This window comes from Cheilinus undulatus, linkage group 3 (genome assembly GCF_018320785.1).
Source record: "Cheilinus undulatus linkage group 3, ASM1832078v1, whole genome shotgun sequence".
In the NCBI taxonomy this organism is placed as follows: Eukaryota; Metazoa; Chordata; class Actinopteri; order Labriformes; family Labridae; genus Cheilinus; species Cheilinus undulatus.
In genome coordinates, this window is record NC_054867.1 from 20,508,240 (window position 1) to 20,532,877 (window position 24,638).

Consider the following 24,638-nt stretch of genomic DNA (forward strand, 5'->3'; position numbering starts at 1 on the left):
TCCATTTACATGACATATTCTGTTTTCATACAATTATAAACCCAAAACTGAGATTATGAGATGCACACACTGGAGAGGAATGATTTGTACTATAATCCCCAGAAGGGACAGCCTACGAGGTCAAGGTCAGGGCAAATTTTTGTTGCTTTGGCCCCCAGAGAAATTATGCTGCCATGCATAACCAAATTAAATGCCCAATAAGGTAAAGAAGGACAATCAAAAAAATGTCAGCAGTAGCCAGCAGTTCCATGGTGGTGAGTTTAAAGTCTTGTGTCATCCCTCCAGTCAGTCTGTGGTCAGTGTCACTTGCCTGAAATAGGATTGGGTATCCCCTGACACATTTTGGTTGACTCCTTTCAATAGAGTGGGTCGCAGCGAAAGTACATATTATATCAATCATTCAAACACAGTTTAAGAGTGAATACTTCAGTGAAAGTCTTAATATTCTTTTGAGAAATATGCCTAAGTGAGTCAGAAACATGTGCTTTATCACAATAAACATAAAGATGGACACATTAGGCACCACCAAACATTTTGGACCCCCCTGAGCTGAGCCCAACAACAGTTCTGACACAATACATAGCTGAAAAACCCTGGCATGTTCCAGGGGCCCTGTCTGGCTCTGTGCACCCAATAACTTCAAAGTTAAATACAGAGTATTACCTCAAGTTAGTTTTAGCTGCAGTATCATTTTATTGCTCTGTAGCGGTGGTTCTATATCCTCAGGACCCACCAGCACCTCCTGAATGAGAAATTATGACACAAATTTATCAAAATGTTCCACCCTCACATGTTTTTTCATAAAAATGTTGCTGTTTGGACATTAGATCAATCAGAGATACAGGAACAACTTGTTCAACTTGTTGTATCCAACTTGTTCACCATTGCTGCAGACTTTAAAAGACAATATCTTATATAATCAAATGTAGAGATTTAGTAGGGCTATGGGTTATTTCTGGTAGTGATGGAAACTGTAAAGGCAGTCATAATGTCTAGCTGAGGCTAGAAGAGTTGATTCTACAATGGGCAGCTGTACACCTGCAGTGTACACTAAGTTACAGCTGTAAGTCTTTTCTCTTTCTGTGACAACATCCAAAGTTTGCATCATTTACTAATGTTAATCCCATGCAGGGCTGCCTACGAAACTGGCTGGACCCCTGATAAACCCATTGAATGGGCCCTCCCCAGTTGTGATTTATTGATGATATCAATGCATGTATGTTGGATCAGTAGCATTGGGGCTTTCATCCTGACTATAACATCCTTTTATTTCCTTGGATCAATCGATCTATCTATCTATCTATCTATCTATCTATCTATCCAGTTTTTGCCCTTTCTCACCACTTGTTTTTTCTTTGCACCCATTTGTGTCATTTTCCACTTATTATGCCACTTTTAAACCTTTCATTGCATCTTAAGATTGTCCCTTTTAACTTTTGTTCAATCATTTTTTGCATTTTTGACACTATTTTCCCCAATTTTTTCCCTCACTCATGTTGCCATTTTCCACCCATTTTGCCTTTTTAATCTATCTTTTCAGTCCACTTGCTGCCCTTTAATACCACTTCTTTTTTTACCTCTTTTAATTCATATTTGACACCTTTGGCTTACTTTAGCTACTGTTAACCAATTTTTACTTCCACATTTTTATAAGCCGATTTTTCGTTTCTTTTCATTAAGATTTAATTATTTTCCATGAAAATTGTCTCCGTTCAGTCTACTTTATTTTCTAGCATCTTGATGTCCACATCATTGTTCGGTTAGTTAAGTGAGCCCATCCACATATTAGTACCAATAAAAACGGTAATTCTATTTTCAGTGCGGGGGGTTGCCTTTTAATTCCTCATGTTTCACTTTGGATATGTGATATATGACAATGTGCTCAAGCCTTCATACCAAAACTCACATGAAAAACTGGCATTCTCGCCATGGGGGTGGTATCTGTGGACTGTAAAAATAATGGTATACAACAAAGTAGCTCTTCTTCTTCTATTGTCCTGTAGTGTGCGCTGCACCCTTGCAGCACCACAGAAGAAGAATCAGCTCAGTCACTGCATGTCCGTAACGATGGCGGCCGCCTTGAGAGGAAGCTTAGTAACATTGGTCAAGGTGAGTATATAAACGATGTTTACGGGCTTACTTTATAGAAACGTAAATAAGAAAGGATTGTCTCCTGTTAGAACGGTATTTTGTTAAACTCTTGCCACATGTTATTAAAGTGTTCAGACTCAGTCTCTCTGGGTCGTGTCATCTGGTTGCTAACCACGAGCCTCCATCATTAACTTCTCTGATGAACAGCCTCTGACACCTTCAGATACCAAGGTAAAGGATATGGAGGTTTTTGTGGCTCTGTGTGCTTTTGTCAGCGGGTCAGGCCTCTGGCGATTAAGTAGATACTAATAGAAACAATTGGTACTCTCAAATGAAGAAACAGCAAATCGTTAAGAACCATGTTAAAAGGTGACTTGGCGTGGCCTGATGTGTTAAAGTAGCTAGCTAACCTAACCCTGACAGATTAACCTCCATGGTCTTAAATTACTGTCCATTCATTTCACATATTATACAGTTATACCACATGTTTAACTAGGACAAACCACAAGACAGCTGTCCTGGAAAGAGCAGATATGTCACATCTTCCCTTTCTGCATGCTTATGATAAGATAACTTTGTTTTAGTTGTCAGTTATCCTCAGCTCCCTCTATTACCAACTTTTTAACCCTCAGCTTGTATCAGGAGTAGAGCCAGGCCAGTAGAGCCAGGTTTGACATAAATGATAAATCTGAGATCTGATTTAATACTGTTGATACAGAGATTTGTTTAAGTGGAATACAGTCAGTCACTTGAATAAATAAATCATATTATATATTATAAAATCATGCCGTAATTCTGCCCACAAAGCCGCTGTAAATCACATTTGGCTGTGAAGGAACAGTTAGGATAACTGCTCCTAATCTGCCTATATGTCAATAGTTTTGTCAACAAATTAGTTTGAATATAGCACAGCTCTACAAACTGTGTGATGACAAGGGTTTTAAGTACTTCCAATTGTTAATATTCTAATGTAAATTTTAAGAAATAAAGTGGTTTTGAATGGGCATTTATCATATAAAATGTACAGTATGCTGAAATGGGACAAAGCAAGCCCAAAAACACCATCTAACCATTAATTGCAGTGGAATCATCAGTAATTCTGATGGCCATTCAACAGTCACAGTTAGTCTGATGGTCATTTAACAGTCACAGAGTTACTCTGATGGCCACTCAACAGTCACAGAGTTACTCTGATGACCCTCTCAACAGTCAGAGTTACTCTAATGCCCATTCAATATTCACAGTGACTCTGATGACTGTTCAACAGATACAGTTACTCTGACCATTCAACAGTCCCAGAGTTACTCTGATGACCATTAGATATGTCATGACCATTGCCTTCCTGTATTTCTATATTGCTGCTATTGTGTCTTGGTCATTTTATGATGATGCTCTTCACTTTAAATATCTTATAAAATAGGGTTTGTTTATGGTTTTATGTTTGACCTTAGCCTTTAAAATACATATGTGAAAATTTTTGACCACTTTCTTACCTTTATACAATTTTCACATAGTAGGACTTATTTATCATCCTCTTTAATGGTCCATGGTGTATTTTTTGTTCTTTGTCTTGTTGGGTCTGGTCTTGTCAAGTGTCTGCCTTTGAGACATTTATGTATGTTTTTTGTCAGCTTCGTGTGGGACAACAGATGGAAATTAGCGACTCGCTAAATCTGGTGCAACCATGTTTTCATTTACTTTGTATGAATCATCAGTGTCATTGCACACTGTCACTTGATAAATAAACAAACAAACAAACAAACATTCAGCTGTCACTTAGTTACTCTTATGGCCATTCAACAGTCACAGAGTTATGTCTTTTTTTAAAGTGTCAGGCAACATTGATAAGACTTTTATGTAATAATTAGTTTGATAGCCGCAATACAAACAGTGATGTATACATTTTTAACCAGAACCAATAAATTAACCATATGTTTTTTTTAAAAAAAGCTGCTAAAATGCAACATCCATCAAAATGTTGCTGATTGATGTACAGTATATTTTTGCCAGCACTGGTTGTTTTTGTCAATGTAAATCTAAGGAGTGAAGAAATTTTAGAGATACATAATAGTAAGAAGAAATCCTTCTCAAAAGTACAGCAACAAGCTCACAACAATTGTATTTATCATCAATTTATTGATAACTAATTTCAACAAAATGCAGATACTGTAGTTTTATTGTGTGTGTTTTGAATTTTTCCTCTCCAATCTGCAAAAATTGTCCTTTGGGTGGAATTTGCAACAGGTAGACAATAACTTAAACACCAATTTATAGTTAGACAAAATAAAATGTAAAATATATTCCTGCTGAAAAATATGTTTGACTTTTTGATGATTGTTTTAACTGATTTCTTGGATAGGTTTATCTTTTCAGGTATCTGATATTGAAATGAAAGACACAGAGAACCCATTTTGACATTGCATCAATTTCAGGACCCAAAAGCCTAAACAGTTGAAGGTTATAAACATAATAAAACATATGACTATAATAAACTAAAATCTCTGAGAGTAGGCATGTTCACTTTATCAACTTTTTGTTGGTCAGTGACTGTAATCTCACAGTATACCAAGTTAACGTCTTTATTTCCCATCCTCAGGGCCTGAGTGGCCCCCGCTGGCAGCAGCTGGCTTCTCGACCACTGAGTGTGACTGCTGGTCTCTGTGGTCCCGAGGCCCCCCCTGCCCGTGCTGATGCTACGTTTAAGGTTACGATGGTGCCAGGAGATGGAGTGGGACCTGAGCTGATGACTGCTGTCAAGGAGGTGTTTAAGGTACATCATAATAAAGACAAACAGAGGAAGCGATCAGGAATTTTTCAGCTGTTACAGCATATGATGTACTCTCAATATGAGAAGCAACAAACTCAAAAGAAATTGTATTCTTTTAACCAACAATAGTGTTTTATTTTTGTCTCCCTCATAACTCATTTGAAGGTTTTTCTGTCTGTGTACTGTAGAAGATGATGGCACATTCTATCTGATGTTTAAGTTGACCTCCTTTGGTCTCTCTCCAGGCAGGAGATGTCCCAGTTGAATTTGAGGAGTTTCACCTGAGCGAGGTGCAGAACATGGCCAGTGAAGAGAAGCTGGAGCAAGTGTTGACCTCTATGAAGAACAACAAAGTAGCCATGAAAGGTAGCTTCACTTATTTGTTTTTAGGCTCTCAAAATCCACCCTCATTGAAAAACAACAGAGTAAAGTGAAGGAATTTTATATAACAGATAATTATGTTGATATATTTTTTTAATTCAGGGAAGATTCACACACCCATGGAGTTCAAAGGAGAGCTGGCTTCATATGAGATGAGACTGAGGTACAACCTATGTGTGACATGAATATTTAAGTATGTTTCTTTCAGCAATTTGTTTTTTTAAATAACTCTACCTCTTGTCTTTTTCCCAGACGTAAACTGGATCTGTTTGCTAATGTTGTTCATGTGAACAGTCTGCCGGGCTACAGCACCCGCCACAATAATCTGGACCTGGTGATCATTCGAGAACAGACGGAGGGGGAGTACAGCTCCCTGGAGCATGAGGTAGAATAAAACTACACCTAGTCACAGTGTAAAATGAATTTGGTTTTTCACTAGATGGGGAGATTCCCTATAAACGTTGGGAGTTTAATTATTTTTGTGACCCTTTAATGCCTTTGTAGCTTTGACAACACCCTCTGTCCAGGGTGTGATACACTTCCAGTCTTGTGCAGTTTAAATTAATTCTTAAATAGCAGCTAACATTAAAATGTATGTTTACGCTTGTTGCTTTTCAGAGTGTTACAGGTGTGATTGAATGTTTGAAAATCATCACAAGAGAGAAATCACGGCGTATTGCCAAGTTTGCCTTTGACTATGCCACCAAAAAGGGGAGAAGCAAAGTCACTGCTGTTCACAAGGCCAACATCATGTAAGGGACCAGAAAAAGCACCATCTTGTATTTTTGTTTTATATCTTGAAACTTAAACAATCCTCAGTTCTTGAAAAGTATCAATTGGGTCAATTTAGAAGTCAGATTTACAGTCTTTTTTCTCCTGTCTTTTTACAGGAAGTTAGGTGATGGCCTGTTCCTGCAGAGCTGTGCAGAGGTGGCACAACTGTACCCCAAAATCAAATATGAGAACATAATCATTGATAACTGTTGCATGCAGGTATGCAGGCAGCCTCACATTTAATCCAATAAATAAATGGTTTTCTTGGTATGTTTTAATTTGAATTTCTGGTGTAAATGTGTCATAACTTTGGTTATTTTGCAGCTGGTTCAGAACCCATACCAGTTCGATGTGCTGGTGATGCCAAATCTGTATGGAAACATTATTGATAACCTGGCAGCAGGGCTGGTCGGAGGAGCTGGGGTTGTCCCTGGGGAAAGCTACAGCGCAGAGTATGCTGTGTTTGAGACGGTGAGTTTCTGCTGTTTTGTTGTTTCAATCCAATCATTTTCTTTTTCTCCTGTTTTTTAGATTATTTTTGACCATAGGTGTCATTCATCAGCTGCAGAAAAAAGTGATGGGAATCTGCAGGATTGATTAGGAATTTTTGATTTTCCCACCTGAGAAGTTGACCCTCAAAGCATAAATCATCCATAAAGATGTTAGTTGGTGTTCAGCTTGAACTCATACTGCCAAAAGGACCGCAGTGAACTACCCTGGCCTTTGTGTTAATTTGGTGTGCTCCAAGCTTTGTTTGCAGACAGCTAATGCTACAGATGTGTAGAAAGGCAGTAGTAAGAGGATATTTAACAGTCTGGTCGTTTGTAAATGAATTAATATGAATTAATTTCTCTTCAAAGGTATGATATGCAACTTTCAGAGCAGATGTCCTTTAGATGTGGAACTTAAATGGTATACCATCAAGTAGACTTACCACCAAAAGTTTGAAGCAGTTTTATATGGTCATATAGAAGGCATAAGTACATATGTTATTTGCCTCACTTTAAGGGAAATATTAGAGATGTGAGAAAATATCGATACACTGATATATCACAATATTTTGCAGCACAACACTGTATCGATGTATTAAATATTTTATATTTTAAGTAATAATTTACTTTCTTGGTGCGGTAGTTTGTGGTGTAATTTCACCCCGACTGCTAGTTGACGGCAGGCACCACCAGCTGGGAGCAAGCACTTGACTCTTCCTTCTTCTCCTCTGCTTAGACAAAGAGATCACGCAAGACTTCTGGTCTGAGCAAGCCGCACAGCAGCTTCTGCTGCATTTGTAGCAGATGTGTGGACTTTTTTTGGCTTCCAAAACAATAAGACAGTACAGACTTCTACAGGAGTCAAGTCGTTTGTAAGATATGCCACGCCAGAGTGAAATTCTTGGACCACACGACGAACCTGAGCGCGAGACATCATAGCGAGAGCTTAGCGGCTAACAGCTAACATGAAAGAAGCCTGCTGAAGCTAACGCTGATTTTTACTCATGCTACCGTAATTACCCAGTCAGTACTTTTTGTAAGGACATGTGCCATCGTAGTGTCGTTAAGAATGATGGCTTCCGTAAAACGATAAAAAAAGCACTGGCCCATCACGTCATGCCCTCCTCACAACACAGTCCATCAGTCCTTAAAGCTGGACATGAGGATCAGTTTTCCTCCACAAGCACCTTGTCATTACATTGAGATATATAAGCTGATGTACCATGAAATATAAAAGAGTTTAGTACATTTACACTATATTTCTTTATGTTTCCACTTTTCTTTTAGAAATCCTGAAAACATTTTAATTCATTACAACAAATGGCAAAAATTCTCATCTTCAAATTGCACAAAAAGGGTTAAATCTCTAGATGATGCAGGACCATATACAGGTGCATCTAAAAAAAAATAGAATATCATGAAAAAATTCAATATTTTTTGTCACTCTTTTCTGAAAGTGAAACCCATATATCGTATAGACTTGTTAAACATAGAGTGAAATATTTCAAGCCTTTATGTCTTGAAATTTTGATGAGTATGGCTTACAGATAAGAAAACCCAAAATTCAGTGTCTCTGAAAATTAGAATATTACTCAGTCACACTCCGAGTTTTTTTTCAAAGCCTCTGCCTTTGCTCAAACATTTCCTATTTAAGCGTTCCCAGATAGATGTATATTACAACCTTTCCTTGCTATAATTATAGATGGTGGTAAGTGAGTGGAAATTTATATGTGAAATACGTAAATATTATAAATTAATATTAAAAAATATCCATCTTTTTCCCCAAACGTCTTGCAGGCCTGATGACACCTGCTGGCACTGGACCTGGCCCACTGGCCGTCATTTGGGGATGGCCAGTGTAAGTCAGGTGGTTTGTTTACAGATGCAGAAGAAGAATTTCTTCTACAGCAAACAGTCAGTAGATTTAACCAGTGAGACGATAAGGCGCATGTCAGAACATTTGTATTCAGATCAGATTGAGATCCCTGAGCACACGTATCTGAATTGGATTGTATCTTCTAGCATCCATGCGTACAGGGACGTTTTCATCTCTGACCCGAATGAATCTAATCTGATCGTGAAAAAAGGAGACAGGTGACAGGAGAAGGCACCACAGATCAGCCCGCAGGAAATTTTCAAAAAAGTTCAGCTGCAGCAGACTGTTTCAACCTGTAGAGGGCAGTGCAATGCACATTCCAATGCAAAATGTAAAATATAAAAAAAAAACTGTGATAAAAATGTCAAGATTTGGACCACAACTGATCACCAGTACTTACTAATTCACATGTACATAGGTTTTAATCTCAAAAAATGCAGTCTGAGGTTTAAGTTACTTTTTATCCTCCAAATCCTGCTGCATCACCAACAATCCCAAGCAGTAGTGAATGCATTTTTTTTGCAGTATCTCTGGAAAAATAAGACCGATCTCTATGGAGTGAATAGTGATTGGAAGCTTACCTTTTGCTGACCTACAGACATTTCCTGGTGATTATATCCCTCCAGAACATTTAAAATCGAGGCTCAAAGCACGGTGCTTGTTCTGAGATTTTATACATATTATAAATCCACATTAGTAAATGAATTAAGTTATAAATATTTGTGATGTTTTTGCTATGAAAAACTAAGCAGTATTGTTATCAATGTACCATTTTGACATCAGAAGTAAAGAACTTCTTGTCAGCCTGTTGGCTAATCACAATATACCAATTACTTCTGTATTGTTATCTTGGTGGGAGCGCCCAATCAGGTCCAGCCAAAGAGCAACAAGAGACAAGATAGTTGTCTGCCAGTTTGAAAGGTTGAAAAAATTGCTCTCTATGGTACAAATGATTAAAAGAGGGCATTTGCTTCTAACATGTATGCAAAATTTCAATTGGTTGATAGTAAACAGTGATGGTTTCTGTAGGGTGTTTACTAGTTAGTCAGTATTTTTTCCTGATTGACAAGACCAGACAATGACCATAGGAACTTAATGCAGATGTGAAAAGGCTTGGTCATTACTGATAATTTTTTTGAGGTTAAGTGAGATCTAATTTCAGTTTTATTCTTTTACTTGTTCTTTGTGGTCATCTAACTTTTTACACATTCATCTGACATCCTTGCAGCACACATTCTGATGGTCCAGGCTGTCCTGAAAAAAATAGATGTCTGTAACTTGATTGTGTTTAAGAGGGTTTAGATTCTACAGGTATTTTTGCATAAAAGATGCAGGTGGACCAAAAATAACAAAACCTGGCTTGGGGTTCCATGGGGTAAGCAAGAGTCCCTCAAACCAAAACAAACTGCTCCCCTTCTCTGTTTCTGACTGAGTGCAACCATTTGCACAGAGCTGAAAACAACAAACCAAGAGGTTTTTGTTGTCTCATCAGTGTTATGCTACCAGTGCATGGTGGCTGTAGTTTATCTAACGTTATTAAAGCAACTTTTTACCAGATGCAGCTCAAGATGCAGGGGTTGCAATTCTTAATCATAAACGCTTGGTTATATTTAATGCTGTCAATGTTTTAATATTTGCTGCGACCTGCTCTGCTTTCTATCAATTTTCATTTTTCAGGTTTTCCTCTTCAGTAGCTTTTGATGAAGATGTCAGCAGGGCTCTCATCCATGTAATTCCCTTTCTTCTGTTCTTCTTTAACCTTCAGGGTGCACGCCACCCCTTTGCACAAGCTGTTGGAAGGAACATAGCAAATCCCACAGCCATGCTGCTCAGTGCTGCTAACATGCTCCGGCACCTGAAGTGAGTGAGCCACTTAAGTGTTCTAAGAAGTACACCACATTTCACACTGTTCCTCCCAACACTTTTAGCCTTTGAAAACATTCTCAAATGCCATTTCATCTGAATGTGGACATGTGTACAAGACAGCTCAGGCCATGTCTTCATCTTCACTGTATTGTGTTGCAGCCTGGAATATCACTCCCAGATGGTGTCAGATGCTGTCAAGAGGGTCATCAAACAGGGCAAGGTAAGTGTTGGCACTATCTTCTGTGTATGTAAAGACACCGGAGAGGATACTAATATGTCTAAACTAACAGTATTAACACTAATTTTCTGTCAAGTAAAGCTATCAGTGTGTGAACTCTACTCACTTAAGCTTGTGTTGCAAACTTAATGTACTGCTCAGCTCTTTTTGTGGGTCAATAACTGTTATCTTGCAAAACAATATCAAAATGCTGCAGGAACGGAAGAACTTGCAGTAAAATCTGATGTAGAAGTTGCACTTTTAATAATTTATTTAATCTGAAAAGCTGGATGCAGCCTATATGCCCATGCATCCAATACATCAGTGCAAAGTGCTGAGTCAAGTGCTGTCATGAACACGCGTGCAGCTGCCAACATCACACATTGCATGCAACCTGAACATTTGCTCACATTCATGGTGTGTTCGAAGCAGTAGCTTTCTTGCTTGCAATATGCTGGGACACATAATGAAACAGCCCAGACCAGCAAGGCTTAGTACCACTTTTTCAACCTTTCCCCCTCATAAGGTCATACTTGCCAAGACAGTCTGGCTACAGACCATCTATCTCTGATGGCCACTCTCACAGACCGTTATTCTGAGACACCGCATATCTCTTAGTAGAAATACATGCTCAAACTTTTGAAATAAAATCAGATTAAGCTTCCATCGAAGGTTAGGGTAACGGTTGGGGTATTAAAAGTTAAAAACCTGACCTGCAAAACCTGATCACAAAACGTTTGATAAAGCTGAGTCTGCTTATAGGAAAAAAAAACTTGTCCTGCGTGTGAACTACCTGATGCAAGTGTAGCTTACGTAGCTCCATAAGCTGTGAAGTTACATAGATAACGGAGTTACGTAGCTTACATAGCCAATGTAGCTAAAGCTCAGCTCACAACGCAGCTAGGTATCTACGCAGCTAAGTTAGCCTAGCAATGTTTGCTTAAGTTCAGGTTGCTAAAGCGAACTTAGCTTTATATTACATAGCTATGTAGCTAAAGCTAATCTCACAAAGCACCTGTGTAACCTATGTAGATGTGTTATATATGTAGCTAAGTTAGCTTTAGTTATGTTTGCTAAAGCTCTCCTTGCTAAAGCTAACTTAGCTATAGATGACGTAGGTAATCTGGCTAAGCTCAGCTCACAAAGCAGCTATGTAAGTTGCATATCTATATTATCTACATAGCTTCATTAGCTTTAGCTACATTTGTTTAAGTTAACATTACTAAAGCTAACCTAGCTACACTGGCTTATGTAGTAATGTTAATTACGTAGCTAGCATAGCTATGTTAGCCATAGCCAAAGCCAGTGAAGCTGAAGCAAGCATCATTAGTGTAACTACTTCTTAAACAGGTCTATATGTAATTTAATTTCAAATTAGACCTCTGACCTTCAATTTTCAGTTTTATTTATGAAATGTTACTCTGCTGAAATTTTTGCATTGTGGTTATTTTATGAATGTAATTGCCAGACTTTGTTTATGAATAAAGTTGATTTAAAAAATCTAAAACTCAAAATTCGTCATACCGGCAAATTAGGACACTTCCTTTCTGAGATATACAGTGTCTGAAATGAACAGTCTGTGAGAGTGGCCATCGGTAGCCAGACCCATCTCCATAATTGTGCACTGAAAGTAAAAGGAGGGTGTTACTGATACTTAAATCAAGCTTGCAGCTGGTTTGAATGGAAAGACTCTTCAAATAAGGACAAGTGACCAGAGGTTGGCAGAACAAACTGTGGACTGTTTATCAACTTATCACCATAGTCTGAAAGCTCAACTGCCAAATTTTGGTTAGCTGAAATGGCAAAAACAGATGTACTTGAAGAGCTACACAGGTGTGCAGAAACTGATGAGTGAAATTGTCATATAAGAAGACAGTTTTGATCTTTTTCCCCTTTGGGGGAAGCACAAAAACACACCGCAACTTAAACACTGGTGCAACCTGTGATTAGCATTTTACTGTAAAAAAAAAAAGAAACATTTAAAAAATGTGTGTTACACCTAATTCAAGACTTTTTTCACATAAAATTGTTTGAAACCAGCAGTAATACCTCCACTTGGTTTAATGTTTCTAGTTCTTGACCCACAAATTCCTACAGTTAACAACCTGCAAACTAGAAATCCATTTCCCAGAAAAGTTGGGGCATTTGTTAACATGAATTAAACAGAATGTGATATATACAAAACATTGATACTCCATGTTTTATTGGGAATAGCAGATGGCCAGACAACATGCCAACTGCTGAAACTGAAAATTTCAATTTTTTAGGAATATTTTAGTCCTAATTTGAAGTTGACACTAACAACAGGATTCAAAACAGGTGGGACACTGGCAACAAAAAACGAAAAAGATGTCAAATATTTGAAAATGACTGGTTTATCCCCAATTTTTTTTTTTTCAGACTACAAAACCTTGCATTGGATGTAATAAACCAGCATAGCTCTGATGTAACAGAGGCTGAGTAGTAATATACTACATCAAGCAAAAATAGAAAAACATTACACTCTTAAATTTACAGAAAGTGATTTCCTCAGTCCCTCGGCCTTCAGTGTTGTTTAAAAAAAAAAAAAAAAGATCTAACAGAGTGGTCGGTGTGACCCTGTGCAAATGTTTGAAAGGTGTAGTTACCTGTAAATAAAAACAGGCATTTTCCCCAAAGAATTTTTAAAAACTTCACACATTTTCCCTTTACATTCATATGTCTCATCTAAATTCATAGATTTTTACACATTGTCCCACCTTTAATGGAAATGTGGTTGTATTTTTTTGTATGTTAGAGAGCCTTTGATTACGCACTTTGAGGTCATGTGTATGTTTGGTATCCATATTACATGTTATTTCCTACATTTCTCTTCAGCTTCCAGATTTTTTGTTCTTTTGATGTGATAAAAAAATGCATTTGCTGCCAAAATAACTCATATTTTTTAACCTGCTTGGATTAACAGTCTCTTGCACCTACTCCGTGTTGACACTAACATGCACTGGCAGTAATATCAGCATGAAGCTGATAGATTTCATTCTCTCAGATAAAAAGCATGATCAGCTCACCTCTTTAAAGGGAAAAAGGTTCAGTTCTTTTACATTGAAAGGAGTTTTAAAAGCATTTCTGTGTAAAAATCTCATCTCCCTGCATGTTGTCTGAAGTGCCCTTCCTTTTCCTCTTCCCTCTCTTTTAATTTCCTCCTCTCCTTGTACCCCATTACCCTGTGCGTGTGTGCGTGTGTATTTTTTCTCTGTATGTGTGTGCACGCATCTGTCTCCACATCCCAGGTGCGGACACGAGACCTTGGCGGTTATTGTACCACTGGCGACTTTGTGCAGGCTGTTGTGGAAAACCTGCGCCACCGACCTGTTTACTAAGATGTTCTCGTCTCACTCCTCACTGACATTTCCTTCCATCTGGATGTTGTTCTTAACATGGAATGGACGCATGTTAAGACTGACCTCCCATCTCTCTCCCAAATCAAAGTTGTCTTACAGTTTTGACAAACCCCATGTGCTGAATCCTAATCTATGAGGTCAATTCTGGATTTGATGATCCTTCCACAGGAATTAGCAGAACCTTGTGTTGAAGGGAACTACATGTGCAGCTCTTGAGGTTTTCACTTAATGATATTTCACATCATCTTTTCCTCCATCTCTCACCATCATTTTCCTTTGTTTTTTTTTTCTTAAGGCATTCTGCATGATCCAACAAATTCAGGATAGTGGATAAATATTTGTATCTCTTCTATGTATATTGAACAAAGAAACTCACTAGAAATCTGCATTTTGAGAAAGTTTAACATATAAATTTAAATTAACTCACCAGGACGCCGCCATGTTTTAGTCCACTGGGTAGTGTGATGTAATGGGCGTCAGCAGTCTTCTGCCGTACTATGTCTGTGAATTAGTTGCCCATCAAATCTTTATTTGTAATCTCCTGATTGAATGCAATACTTGGGCAGGCGGGCCTCAGTGGAAATTTTCAGTAGAGTGCACATTTGAGCCAATATTGTTTCTTGGCCCATTTATACTTGAAACTCTCTAAATACCTCAGAGAAACTGTACCAATATGCTGTAGACTAGCTCGTCTGTCCGTATGACTAGCTAGTCTTTAAGGGGCCGACACTCACTGAAATCACTCAGGGGAATTGCCACTACTTTTGAGAGGTATCTCATATGACCCATCTTCAAAAGTGCCTAAATATCCCTTTAAGCATGTAGAAAAAGAGCATTTAAAAGGATGGACCAAGCGATTTAGGCTAAACTCTAATATTGTAGACATGAGCCAGGTTACACAGAGCCTAAACGGAACCAATATGTCTGAATTTTGTAAATCACGTCATCCAGATTTATAACAGCAAGGATTTTTTAGCGTGAGTTTTCTTTATATACGCAGAGACTCACGAGATAAATGCTTGCTGTTAGTATTTCTGGATGCTGTGACCCACACCAGTCTCTTTTATAATACTGTTTCTCCATGCTTAACACTGTGTTTTATAAGTAGAGTCTCTGTATGCATAGAAGGAAAAAAAAGAGAAAAATGTAGTTAATTAATTTACCAATTTTCTGGTGGTATGTCACCATTATTTCCTGAATGTAAAGGCTACTGAAGGTAATTTGCGCTCTTTGTTCATTTGCATAAGAAGAGGGATAGAGTTCAGATGATCACTGAGGCATTGGGACATGATGAGTATTTTTTCTGTCTCTCTCTGCAGGCACTTACACAGGCACTGTAATATCAGCTCCACATGCCGTCTTCTTGCCTCTATGACTACATTCACTTTGATTAACACAGTAACGTCTTCATGATTTTCTCTTCACTAACAGTACAATCATGTTCATAATATAAAGATTTTATAGGTGACTATCGCATAGAAGTAGTATGGGCAGAAGACCGCTGACGTCCTGTGATGTCACAATACCCAGCTGACTTTAAAAATGGTGGAAAATATCCATCCATTAAGGTGAACTTGTCTGATCATGTAGGGCTCCTTTTAACAAGACTTGGGGAACACTTCAGTCATCACACTCCTTTCATAGCCATTCCCCTGTGCTTGATGTGTAAATCTCTCAGTGTTACAGCCACATTGGCCACAGAGGTCACCTCTTTGCTATCACACAGTCTCAGAAACTAACCAGAACGCCTTTATCAACAGTTTATACCAGCTTAACTGCCTCAAGACTGGACCACCTCTTTGCCCACTTTTTTCCATTTTCTTAGCCCCATCTTTCTCATTTTAAAGATCTGAACACCTCAAAGGTACAAGAGACTCAGACTGATAATGCTGCAACATCATGACAGTGTGTCTTACCTGCACTGTCTGAAATAAAACTCAGCTCTGCCACTGAAAGGGCTTTAAACTCAACCAAAGCCTGAAAGTGCTGCTGTGAGTTACAGAACGGCAAATACAGTCCAGACTAATGCAAAATCCATGTTCTCCTCTGATATTAAGAACACAGTTAATATTTTAACATTAACATCTCTGTTGAACCTACCAAAGAGGACTTTTTAGCAAAACCAAAAATAATGACTTTCAGATTAAGTTACAGAGGAAAATAACGTTCAGGTTTTTCTACTAGAATAAAAGACATTAGCAGTTGGGGTGATGGCCACATGCTCATAACCCTCTTTTTATGGTAAATAAACCCTTTGCTTCCTCTACCCTAGGTCATTTTATTGTTACACTTTACATTATCTGCTTGTTTGTCATCTGATTACAAGTAACAACGAACTGTGCGAAATCAACATTTTTATGTCCAAAATGGCGCTGTTTGTGCCTCGGATGCTGCAAGATGTCAAAACACTTTCTCATTGCTTCATTTTACATTCTTTTTGTATCTCACTGCCCCAGTTTGAGAGACTTCACAAGTCAGTTGTTAATCATAAATAAAAGATAAAGTAATGTATCAGTAGCTACATTCATGTTTTAACATTTGATGCATTGATGGAGAACACTAGAGCCTGTCCTGCAGTTCATCTTATGTGAACTTATTGGGATTCTTTGTATGATGTAGCTCTATTTGTAAACTAATTAATGCATGTTGCACAGTTGGTACATGCTCAGTAATAAAGTCTAAACAGTTTATTAATATTTAATCAGTGTCAGGTTTGTAGACTCATATCCATATCATACTCTCTAGTTATGGTTTAAATAAATAATTATAAAATAAATAAGTGATCATAGTTGATGAAACAAAGTGACTGATCTGTTAAACTGTCTGGTAGGACTGTGTGCAGGTTTTAAAGGCTCTCTAACATGCAGGCTATGATGCTGTATGTGAACATGTGTTGCTGCAGCTGTGAATACAGTGACAAACTGTCTTTATGTTTGCGACAGGTGCGCACTGCAGACCTGGGGGGCTATGCCACAAGCGACGAGTTCACCCGGGCCGTCATTGCTAACCTGGCAGCATGAGCGCTGTATGTGCATATCTGCCAGCTGCTGAGACGCACACATGCCGCTTTATTTACCTCCTGTTAACTGACTGATTGTACTCACTCAGAATATTCCAGCCACAGTGTTTTCAAACGTTACTTCAGTAAGGGTAGACATATGCACAGCCAGGATCTCCATATACTCTGGTTTACACTTCAATCAGCTCACACATCCAAGACCAAAAACACATTTTTGGTCTTAGATGTAAAGTCTTAAATTTGGTACTAAACATCTTTTCATGCTGTTCTTTCTCCTGTGGCAAGACTCTGGTTTCTATTTAATTGCTTTATTCTGAACATTAACCAGCAGTCAAAACTTGATGTATACTTTCAAATTATTTATTTACTTGTCGCTTCTTCATTTATGATGAGAATAAAAAAATGATATGACCTCTTGTGTCTGAAATCCTTGCTTGATTGTTATAAATAGCTTATGTATTCAGTTTGCTTGCTAGGAAAACACAACACTACTCAGCATGATGCCAACTTAAGGACTCTGTGTTCAAACAAATGTTGTCGGCTGGACTGGAGACCCCATAAAAATGATAGAGAAAAAAAGAGACTGGCTTTCTGTGCTGCTAGCTGATCAAATATGAGTAACTATGGAGGAGAAGAAGCTAAACAAATCAACACCTTTACTGTTTTTTTTTTTTTTTAGTGTAGAACAATGCCTGAAAAGGCTGTGACCAAATACCTTTCATTATGATTTAATATGTTAATATTTCAGTGTTAGTGTTTTTTAAAACTAAAAGCCAATTAATATTTCATTAAGTAAAGCCTCTAAACTCTGGTTTACTTTTAACACAAAAAACTAGCAAATACGAAAGAGCCTAGGCATTCAGATTTTGAACCTTTTAGCCAATTTTGAAGTGTCTTCAATATTAACATACTGAAATTGATAATATCAAAACATGTATTAATACTTTGGAGTGTAACGTATCCCTGCCTACTTATCACTGTTATATGCAGATCCACCCACAGACATTACTGGGACCCTTGAGGACACAAAGGGCCCTTGGATCTGGTTAAAAACATTAATGCATAAGGAATGCACAATATTGTCAGCATAGGCAGATGGAAATTTCTGCTGCTTTTTTTTAGCTGTAAGAGAGAATATGTTTGTGGAGTTTTAGGAAGGGCCAACTGACCTCGGTCAGATAAAATCTCGTTCTCTGTCCATCCTCCTTCCTTAAACTTTAATGTGTTTACCAAGGACTTAAGTTTGTTAAGTTGCTCATCCTTAAACTTAAATTGTGTGTCTTAAGGTCAAACAATTAGGTCTGAACAACATTGAAATATGGGTATGAATATCAATATTAGTTAAATATCAGAATATTGGATATCAGCAAAAGTCTAAAAGCGTGCCTCTCTGAAATACATAGATTAGTGACATTAGTGCCAATCTCCTGGCTTGAATGTGCCTAAAAAGCCAGGCTCACCTCTACTTACTGATTGAAAAAGGTTTGCCAACATTTGATCATTATTGGAGTCAAATACTTCTTTTCTCGTCCTTTCTGTTCCATGATCCCAACTTTTATTCAGGTCCTGGATTGACTGTGTAAACTCTGTTTAAAGAAGCAGGTTTGAATTCATGCTGTCCAATTGGTTGGACCCCAGAAAGCTTGAAATCAGTGTAGATTGAGAGAAAATTGAGCCAGTGCTTCTGCTGTAATGCAAATTGTGAAAAAATAGCAAATGCTAATGAAAATGATGAAAGTTTCTATTGGTTTGTTTATTGAGCTGCCCGAGGCGTTTGATACCATGGTTCGCAGCCAGTTATTATTAAAATTGAAGATGTATGGACTATGAGGGATTGCTTATTCTTGGCTGGAAAGCTATCTAGAAAGTAGTGTACAAATTAATGATACTGTGACAGGATTTACGAAGATTACCTGCGGAGTAACCCAGGGATCAGTGATTGGTCCACAGCCGTTTCTTCATATATAGTTGCAAGAAAAAGTATGTAAACCCTTTGGTATTTCTTGGATTTCTGCATAAATTGGTCATAAAAATGTGTTCTGATCTTCATCTAAGTCACAACAATAGACAAACACAGTCAGCTTAAACTAATACCACACAAAAAATTATATGTTTTTATGTTTTTGTTGACCAAAACATGTAAATATTCACAGTGCAGGGTGGAAAAAGTATGTGAACCCCTAGGCTAATGACTGGTTGACCCTCCTTTGGCAGCAATAACTTCAACCAAATGTTTCCTGTAGTTGCAGATCAGACCTGCACAACAGTCAGGAGGAATTTTGGACCATTCCTCTTTACAAAACTGTTTCAGTTCAGCAATTTTCTTGGGTGTGAATTGCTCTCTTGAGGTCATGCCACAGCATCTCAATCGGGTTGAGGTCAGGAGATATATATATATATATAAAATTATTATTATTATTATCATTAAGATAAAGTAATATTTGTGTGTAAAAAGGAAGCTGGAAAATCTCAAAACTTGGTTTGATGTCAATAAATTATCTCTTAATATTAAGAAAACTAAAAATCAAAAGTTAAATGATGGCAAAATTAAATTTAAAGTCCTCTGGGTTTTGATTCAACATGGAAACAATATACTGAATACATGTAGGAAAAATGTCAAAGTCTGTAGCAGTCCAGTATAAATCCAGAAATGTTTTACATTATAAGGCTTTGCATTTCATCTGTTACTCACCAGTTCTTCCCTGTATATCCTATTGTGTGGAATTGTGGGGTTCTACTTTTAAAACAACCATAAAACTGCAAAAAAAGAGCCATATGTATTATCAGTAAGGGTGAGTATTGTGCTCACACAGATCCACTTTTTCTTAATTCCCATGTTATGAAATGGTATGACTTGTTTACCACAAATAATGCAAATAATGTTCAGAGTAAAATGAGAGACACTCCCTGACTGGACAAACAATCTCAAGTCAGGAGAGTCGATATAATTTAAGAGTTTTTCAGATTTACTGTTTAAAAGCTAAAAGGTATAAGGAAAGGAGATGGGGTTCTATTATTGGACCTAAATTCTGGAACAATGCCAATATAGATTCAAAACATGTAATTTGCTTCTGTTTTTTAAAAGAAAATTATTGTAAAGCTATTTTTAAAGCTTTTTTAAGCAGTTTGCTTCTGCTTATGCCTTTTCAGTCAGTACCCGACTATTGACTGTGTTAAAGATTTTTTTTAATGTATTAAATGTCTGGATTTTTTGTGTTATGACTGAAAAAACCTATACTACTAACCTGAAATATATTTTTTTAAATGGCAAAGATTATTTTACATTGGCACATTACATATAACCTCCTGGCTACATTCTGACTTTTAAATTATTACTCTTTTATTTTGTCCTTTTTCAGAATCAGAATCAGGTTTTATTGCCAAGTACATTTTCACAGACAAGAAATTTCACTTGGCGCAGAAGAAGTAACAAAGAAGGGGAATAAATATATTAAGAGGCTAATAAGAAAATTAAGATGCTAATAGATTTTTTTTATATACTAGTGAAATGAAAATATAAAATTTAACATAAACATAACTAAGAGTATGTAAAAAGGTGCAAAAGAATGAAAAAAAAAATGGACAGATGTGCAGGTATACTGGTAAATAGGTTATAGAGCAAATTTGAACCGTATATAATCTTTAATTCTTAACGATAAAGTCATTTTTATATATTTATTTGTTTTAAGAGTAATATGCTGATCTGACATCCTCAGCCAGCTGCAGCAGTAGAAAGTGGCGCCAGTGACAAATGTAACGGTATGTACACATCAGTGTTGAACGTTGTAGTGTCGTCGTCGTCGTCCGGCAGGTGTCGCTGCGGCTCATGGAGAAACACACTGGAGAAGAGACTGGGCCTGGCCTGGGAATTTGCTGTTCGCTTCCCATTCTTCCTATGCAGACAGACACACAACATGGCGGACTAGAATAGTCGACCGACGCGCCCGGATACAGTGGATAAACCGTGGGATTTAGCACCCAGGAAGGCCAGGAAAGTACCGTCGGAAGAGGCGAAACGTTTGGACGAAGTGAGGATTTTTATCGGGTTGCCGTCCTTCACCGGGTTTAGCAGAAAAACTGACTACGAAGTGTTGGCAGTGTGTCCCAGATCGTGCTTCCCTCCTGTGCTATCACCCAGGTCCCCCCACCCCGCTCTCACTCTCGGTTCGTGGGGTGTGGAGACAGGGGCCGGGGTGAAAAACGTGGAAGAGAAAAAGAGGATACGTTCCTTGTTGGCAGTTTTTCTCTCTTCCCTTTGGTTTTCTCTGAGCGCTACAGGAGTTGTGGTGAGTTTTCTTGTTTTTGTTGCGCAAAGCCTGAATCCCACTTGTTACAATGTCGCTGTAGCAGCATGTTTCCTCTCTCTGTAACACTGTGACACCCACAAACAAGCACGTCGTCCCCCTTCATGATACATTACATGCTACCAGAGTTAAACCGAAGCTTGTGCTGTTACCAGGCTAGTTTAAAACCTCTCTGTGACGCCTGAACATTTCACAAGTCGCTCGGAGGCAGGGAGGGATATTTTGGCGAAGGGGGCTCTGAAGAAAAGGGGGCTTAGAGATGCAACATTTTTGAAGTCCGAGCTTATAACTCGGTGTTTTGCCAACACTAATGCTTTTGCGCTGGTAGGGGAACAAAGAGGGTCCAGGTCTGTGCTGGCTCACTGGAAAGTACACTTTATTGATCAACGCTTTGTTATTACACGTTCACAGAGAGGGTGGGGAGCTGGCTGGGTCGGTGGGTGGAGGAGTGGGGGGGCTTCATGCGACCCACAACAGGAATTAGGTCGCCCTAACATTAACATGTTGGGTCTGTCAAATCACAGCGGCTGTTTTGTGTTCCTGCTCTCTGACATGGAGTCTCCCCCTCAATAACCTCTCCCAAAGTTTTCTGTTATGATTAATATTCCCCTCTCTTTCTGGGTGTAACCGAGCATACCATTTCAGTGTTGTGGGTGTTTAATGCCTTACTTTTCTTTCACTTGCACTCTAAGTAATGATTTCTCTGCTCATTAGGACATGGAGTATTTCTAAATGGGTTGTTTGTTAGTGGAAACGGTGAGGATTAGATAGGGGTCATTAATGAATAACTGTTGCAACAGGCCCGCTATTAAAACATTGTACTAGGACACAAGCGTTGATGTATAAAAGTTAGAGGAGAAGCCTGAAGAAGCATGCAGAGCTGGGCCTGCAGTTGTTCAGCTCATCTTATCCTGATTCTCTTATCTGTAGCTGATACTCACGGTATAAAAAAATCTTTTACCTTTCCTAAATGCGCTTTCTACTTCACAGAGGTTGCGGTGTCATGTCAGGACACTAACAAGGGCTGAAGCCAAGCTGCTACACTGTATGTTTCTGATGGTAATTAATATAATAGTGCGTGCATCCTACACAGCAAACATTTGGTCTTTTGGCACATCAGAGACAATATGCCCTTTCAAACACTACTAAAGCTCCTGAAAATTTCCTGAAAAGTCTGGAGTTGTGCGACAGCCACAACAGCACCCAACTTTAACCGGACCAAAAAGTAAGGAAATTTGCATTTGTGCGATGAGCTGCAGAATTGGGTATGTGGGTTGCACCCATGAAAAAATTGCCAACTCCAAACAGCTTATACCACCATTGACTCTTGTTTGGTGTTTGGTGGATTGGATGGTTGAAGTTTGTATAAACAAGACATATTGGTGGTTTAAAAATGTATTAATTTAACAATCAGGAGCCTCAGTAGTGTGTGGAAGAACGATACATAGCCACAAAAGCCTGGCACCTCCTCATCATGTTGGTCACCAGCCTGGTCACACACTGCTGTGGGATGGCATCCCATTCTTCAACCAGCATTTGTCAAAAGTAAGCCAGTGTGGTTGTGTTGGTCACTTCAGCATGAACCGCACGCCCAAGCTGATCCCATAAGTGTTCAGTGGGGTTTAGCTCAGGACTGCTGGCACCCCACTCAGGGTAGAGGTTATACCCCAACTGTGGAGGTATGGGATTGCCAATGGTTGCAGAATCTCATCTGGATATCTCTTCATTGAGATTATCTCTAATAATGATTAGCCTTGTTTTCCAACGAGGGAGATACTTTCTGTTGCTCAACCCACAAATCCCTTAAAAAGGTGGCATCATTTAAAAGGGAAATAAACAGGCTTTCCAACGGTATAAGATGTATTGTGGAGGAGCATTGTTGTAACAAAGAAATAATCAAAATACCACAAATTTCCTTACTTTTAAGTTTATGCTTTTAGGTTTGTAGCTGCACCCAGAATGGTCCTGCTCTGGAGCATCATCCAAGTGTGCCCGCCCAATCTCCAAGCACACCGCAATGATGTGGCAGTGGTTTTGTCATCATTCGGGGATGGCTCGCAGACGTGTTTAGTAGCAACCGCAATAAGTGTACATTTAAACCAACAGTGTTTCTTCTTCTGGTGTAACAAAACCAAGTAGAGCTTGTTCACTCAATGTAAGGATAAAGCCCTATAACAAATTCATTCACCAACCAGAGTCTCTGCTCTCAAAACTCAAAATCTCACACAGTCAAAACTGACGTCAGAGCAAACAAGCTAAGTGTGGCTAACTGCCTCACTCACTTTCAATCCAGCTCCCTCACTTCACAGTTTGATTGTGGTACATTTTACAGTTCACATATTATAAAAACTAATTTGTTGCCACAAATCAACAAGTTGGCCCCCCATTTCTGACACCTGTCTAGTTTTTGGTTTACTATCTTTGCCGTTGCTGTGTTTGTTGTACTTCCTCCTTTGGTCAGCTTGCTCCCTGATTGGCTTACATGACAATCCTACTCTTGTCTGCTCGGCTGTCCTCAGTGTTTACCCCCACACAGCATTTTTTAAAGGTAATTTTTGGCTGTTTTTGCCTTTTTTCATAGAATAGCTGAGGAGAGGCAGGAAATATGGGGAGCTGGAGAAGGGGAAGACATGCGCCAAGACTGGGAATCTATCCCATGACCAGTGCGTTGAGGACTATAGCCTCTATACCTCGGCGCTTGCTCTACCCATTGAAATTAACCAGCACCCCACACAACAGGATTACTGATCATGAATGTTGAACATGTTTAATATTTATGATATCAAATTAGAGAAGTTCTGAGCAGATCATAGAGGGAAAAATCACTTTTAACACACCAGAGGATAATCCATTAACATAATCTTTAGAACCATCCAATATTCTGGCCTTTGCTGCCTTTCGGACGGGGGGAATCGGGACAAAACCGGCACATTTGTCTTGTAGTGTGGGCGAGGCTGAGGTAGTCGGTGGTAATGACGTTAACGTCCTCAACCTGTTAAATCTTCGTATAATTAGATGATTTATGCTCTTTTCTGTTCTCTCTCACTCTTGTTGACACCTAGATCGTGAATATATCCAGTTATATGTAGCCTTGATGGAAAGGCAGAGACTGTTATCATGTTGGATTATTGGGCTTTGTCCACTAAGACTGTACAGTTGTTCCAAATTTAGATCCAATCCCAATATGTGCAGAAAAAAAATCCTACTTTTCTTGTTTTAGGTTATTTTTTTTCTTAACCAAAGTGAGAATGACATAAAAAAGGAACATTCTGTCCCTTACAGCAATTCATATTATTTCCAATATAATTCAAAATAATCACAATAAGATTTTTTAAAATCCTTCATCCCTGTTGTCCACCGTTCTGGATATGTTTAGTAGGGTTGTTCCGATTCCGATACCAGTATCGGAAATACGTCCGACACTGCTTAAAATGCAGGTATTGGTATAGGCAAGTACACGAGTTTATGCACT

General features: G+C 38.5%; 2 protein-coding genes across 5 annotated transcripts in view; both read left to right on the forward strand.

Moving 5' to 3' along the window:
• Positions 1 to 2,033: 2,033 nt before the first annotated feature.
• idh3b (isocitrate dehydrogenase (NAD(+)) 3 non-catalytic subunit beta) lies at positions 2,034 to 17,273 on the forward strand. 3 transcript variants are annotated; one of them, XR_005991692.1, is made up of 12 exons: positions 2,034 to 2,109; positions 4,688 to 4,861; positions 5,104 to 5,224; positions 5,342 to 5,402; positions 5,492 to 5,624; positions 5,858 to 5,991; positions 6,130 to 6,232; positions 6,338 to 6,484; positions 10,146 to 10,240; positions 10,406 to 10,466; positions 13,733 to 14,060; positions 16,786 to 17,273. XR_005991692.1 is itself a non-coding variant. In XM_041782781.1 (11 exons), exons 1-11 carry the CDS (start codon positions 2,056 to 2,058, stop codon positions 13,820 to 13,822), a joined length of 1,173 nt encoding a protein of 390 aa, XP_041638715.1. In that variant the 5' UTR covers positions 2,034 to 2,055; the 3' UTR covers positions 13,823 to 17,273. The 3 variants fall into 3 exon arrangements, 2 of the variants coding, with proteins under 2 accessions (XP_041638715.1, XP_041638716.1); XM_041782781.1 differs by having other exon boundaries at positions 13,733 to 17,273; XM_041782782.1 differs by lacking the exon at positions 13,733 to 14,060.
• A 3,492-nt stretch (positions 17,274 to 20,765) lies between these two features.
• ptpra (protein tyrosine phosphatase receptor type A) overlaps positions 20,766 to 24,638 on the forward strand; it is a 52,062-nt gene continuing 48,189 nt past the window's right edge. For both annotated transcript variants that reach the window (XM_041781734.1, XM_041781725.1), the window contains exon 1: positions 20,766 to 21,148. The gene's annotated coding sequence lies outside the window, so the exon portion shown is untranslated. The remainder of the gene's footprint in view (positions 21,149 to 24,638) is intronic.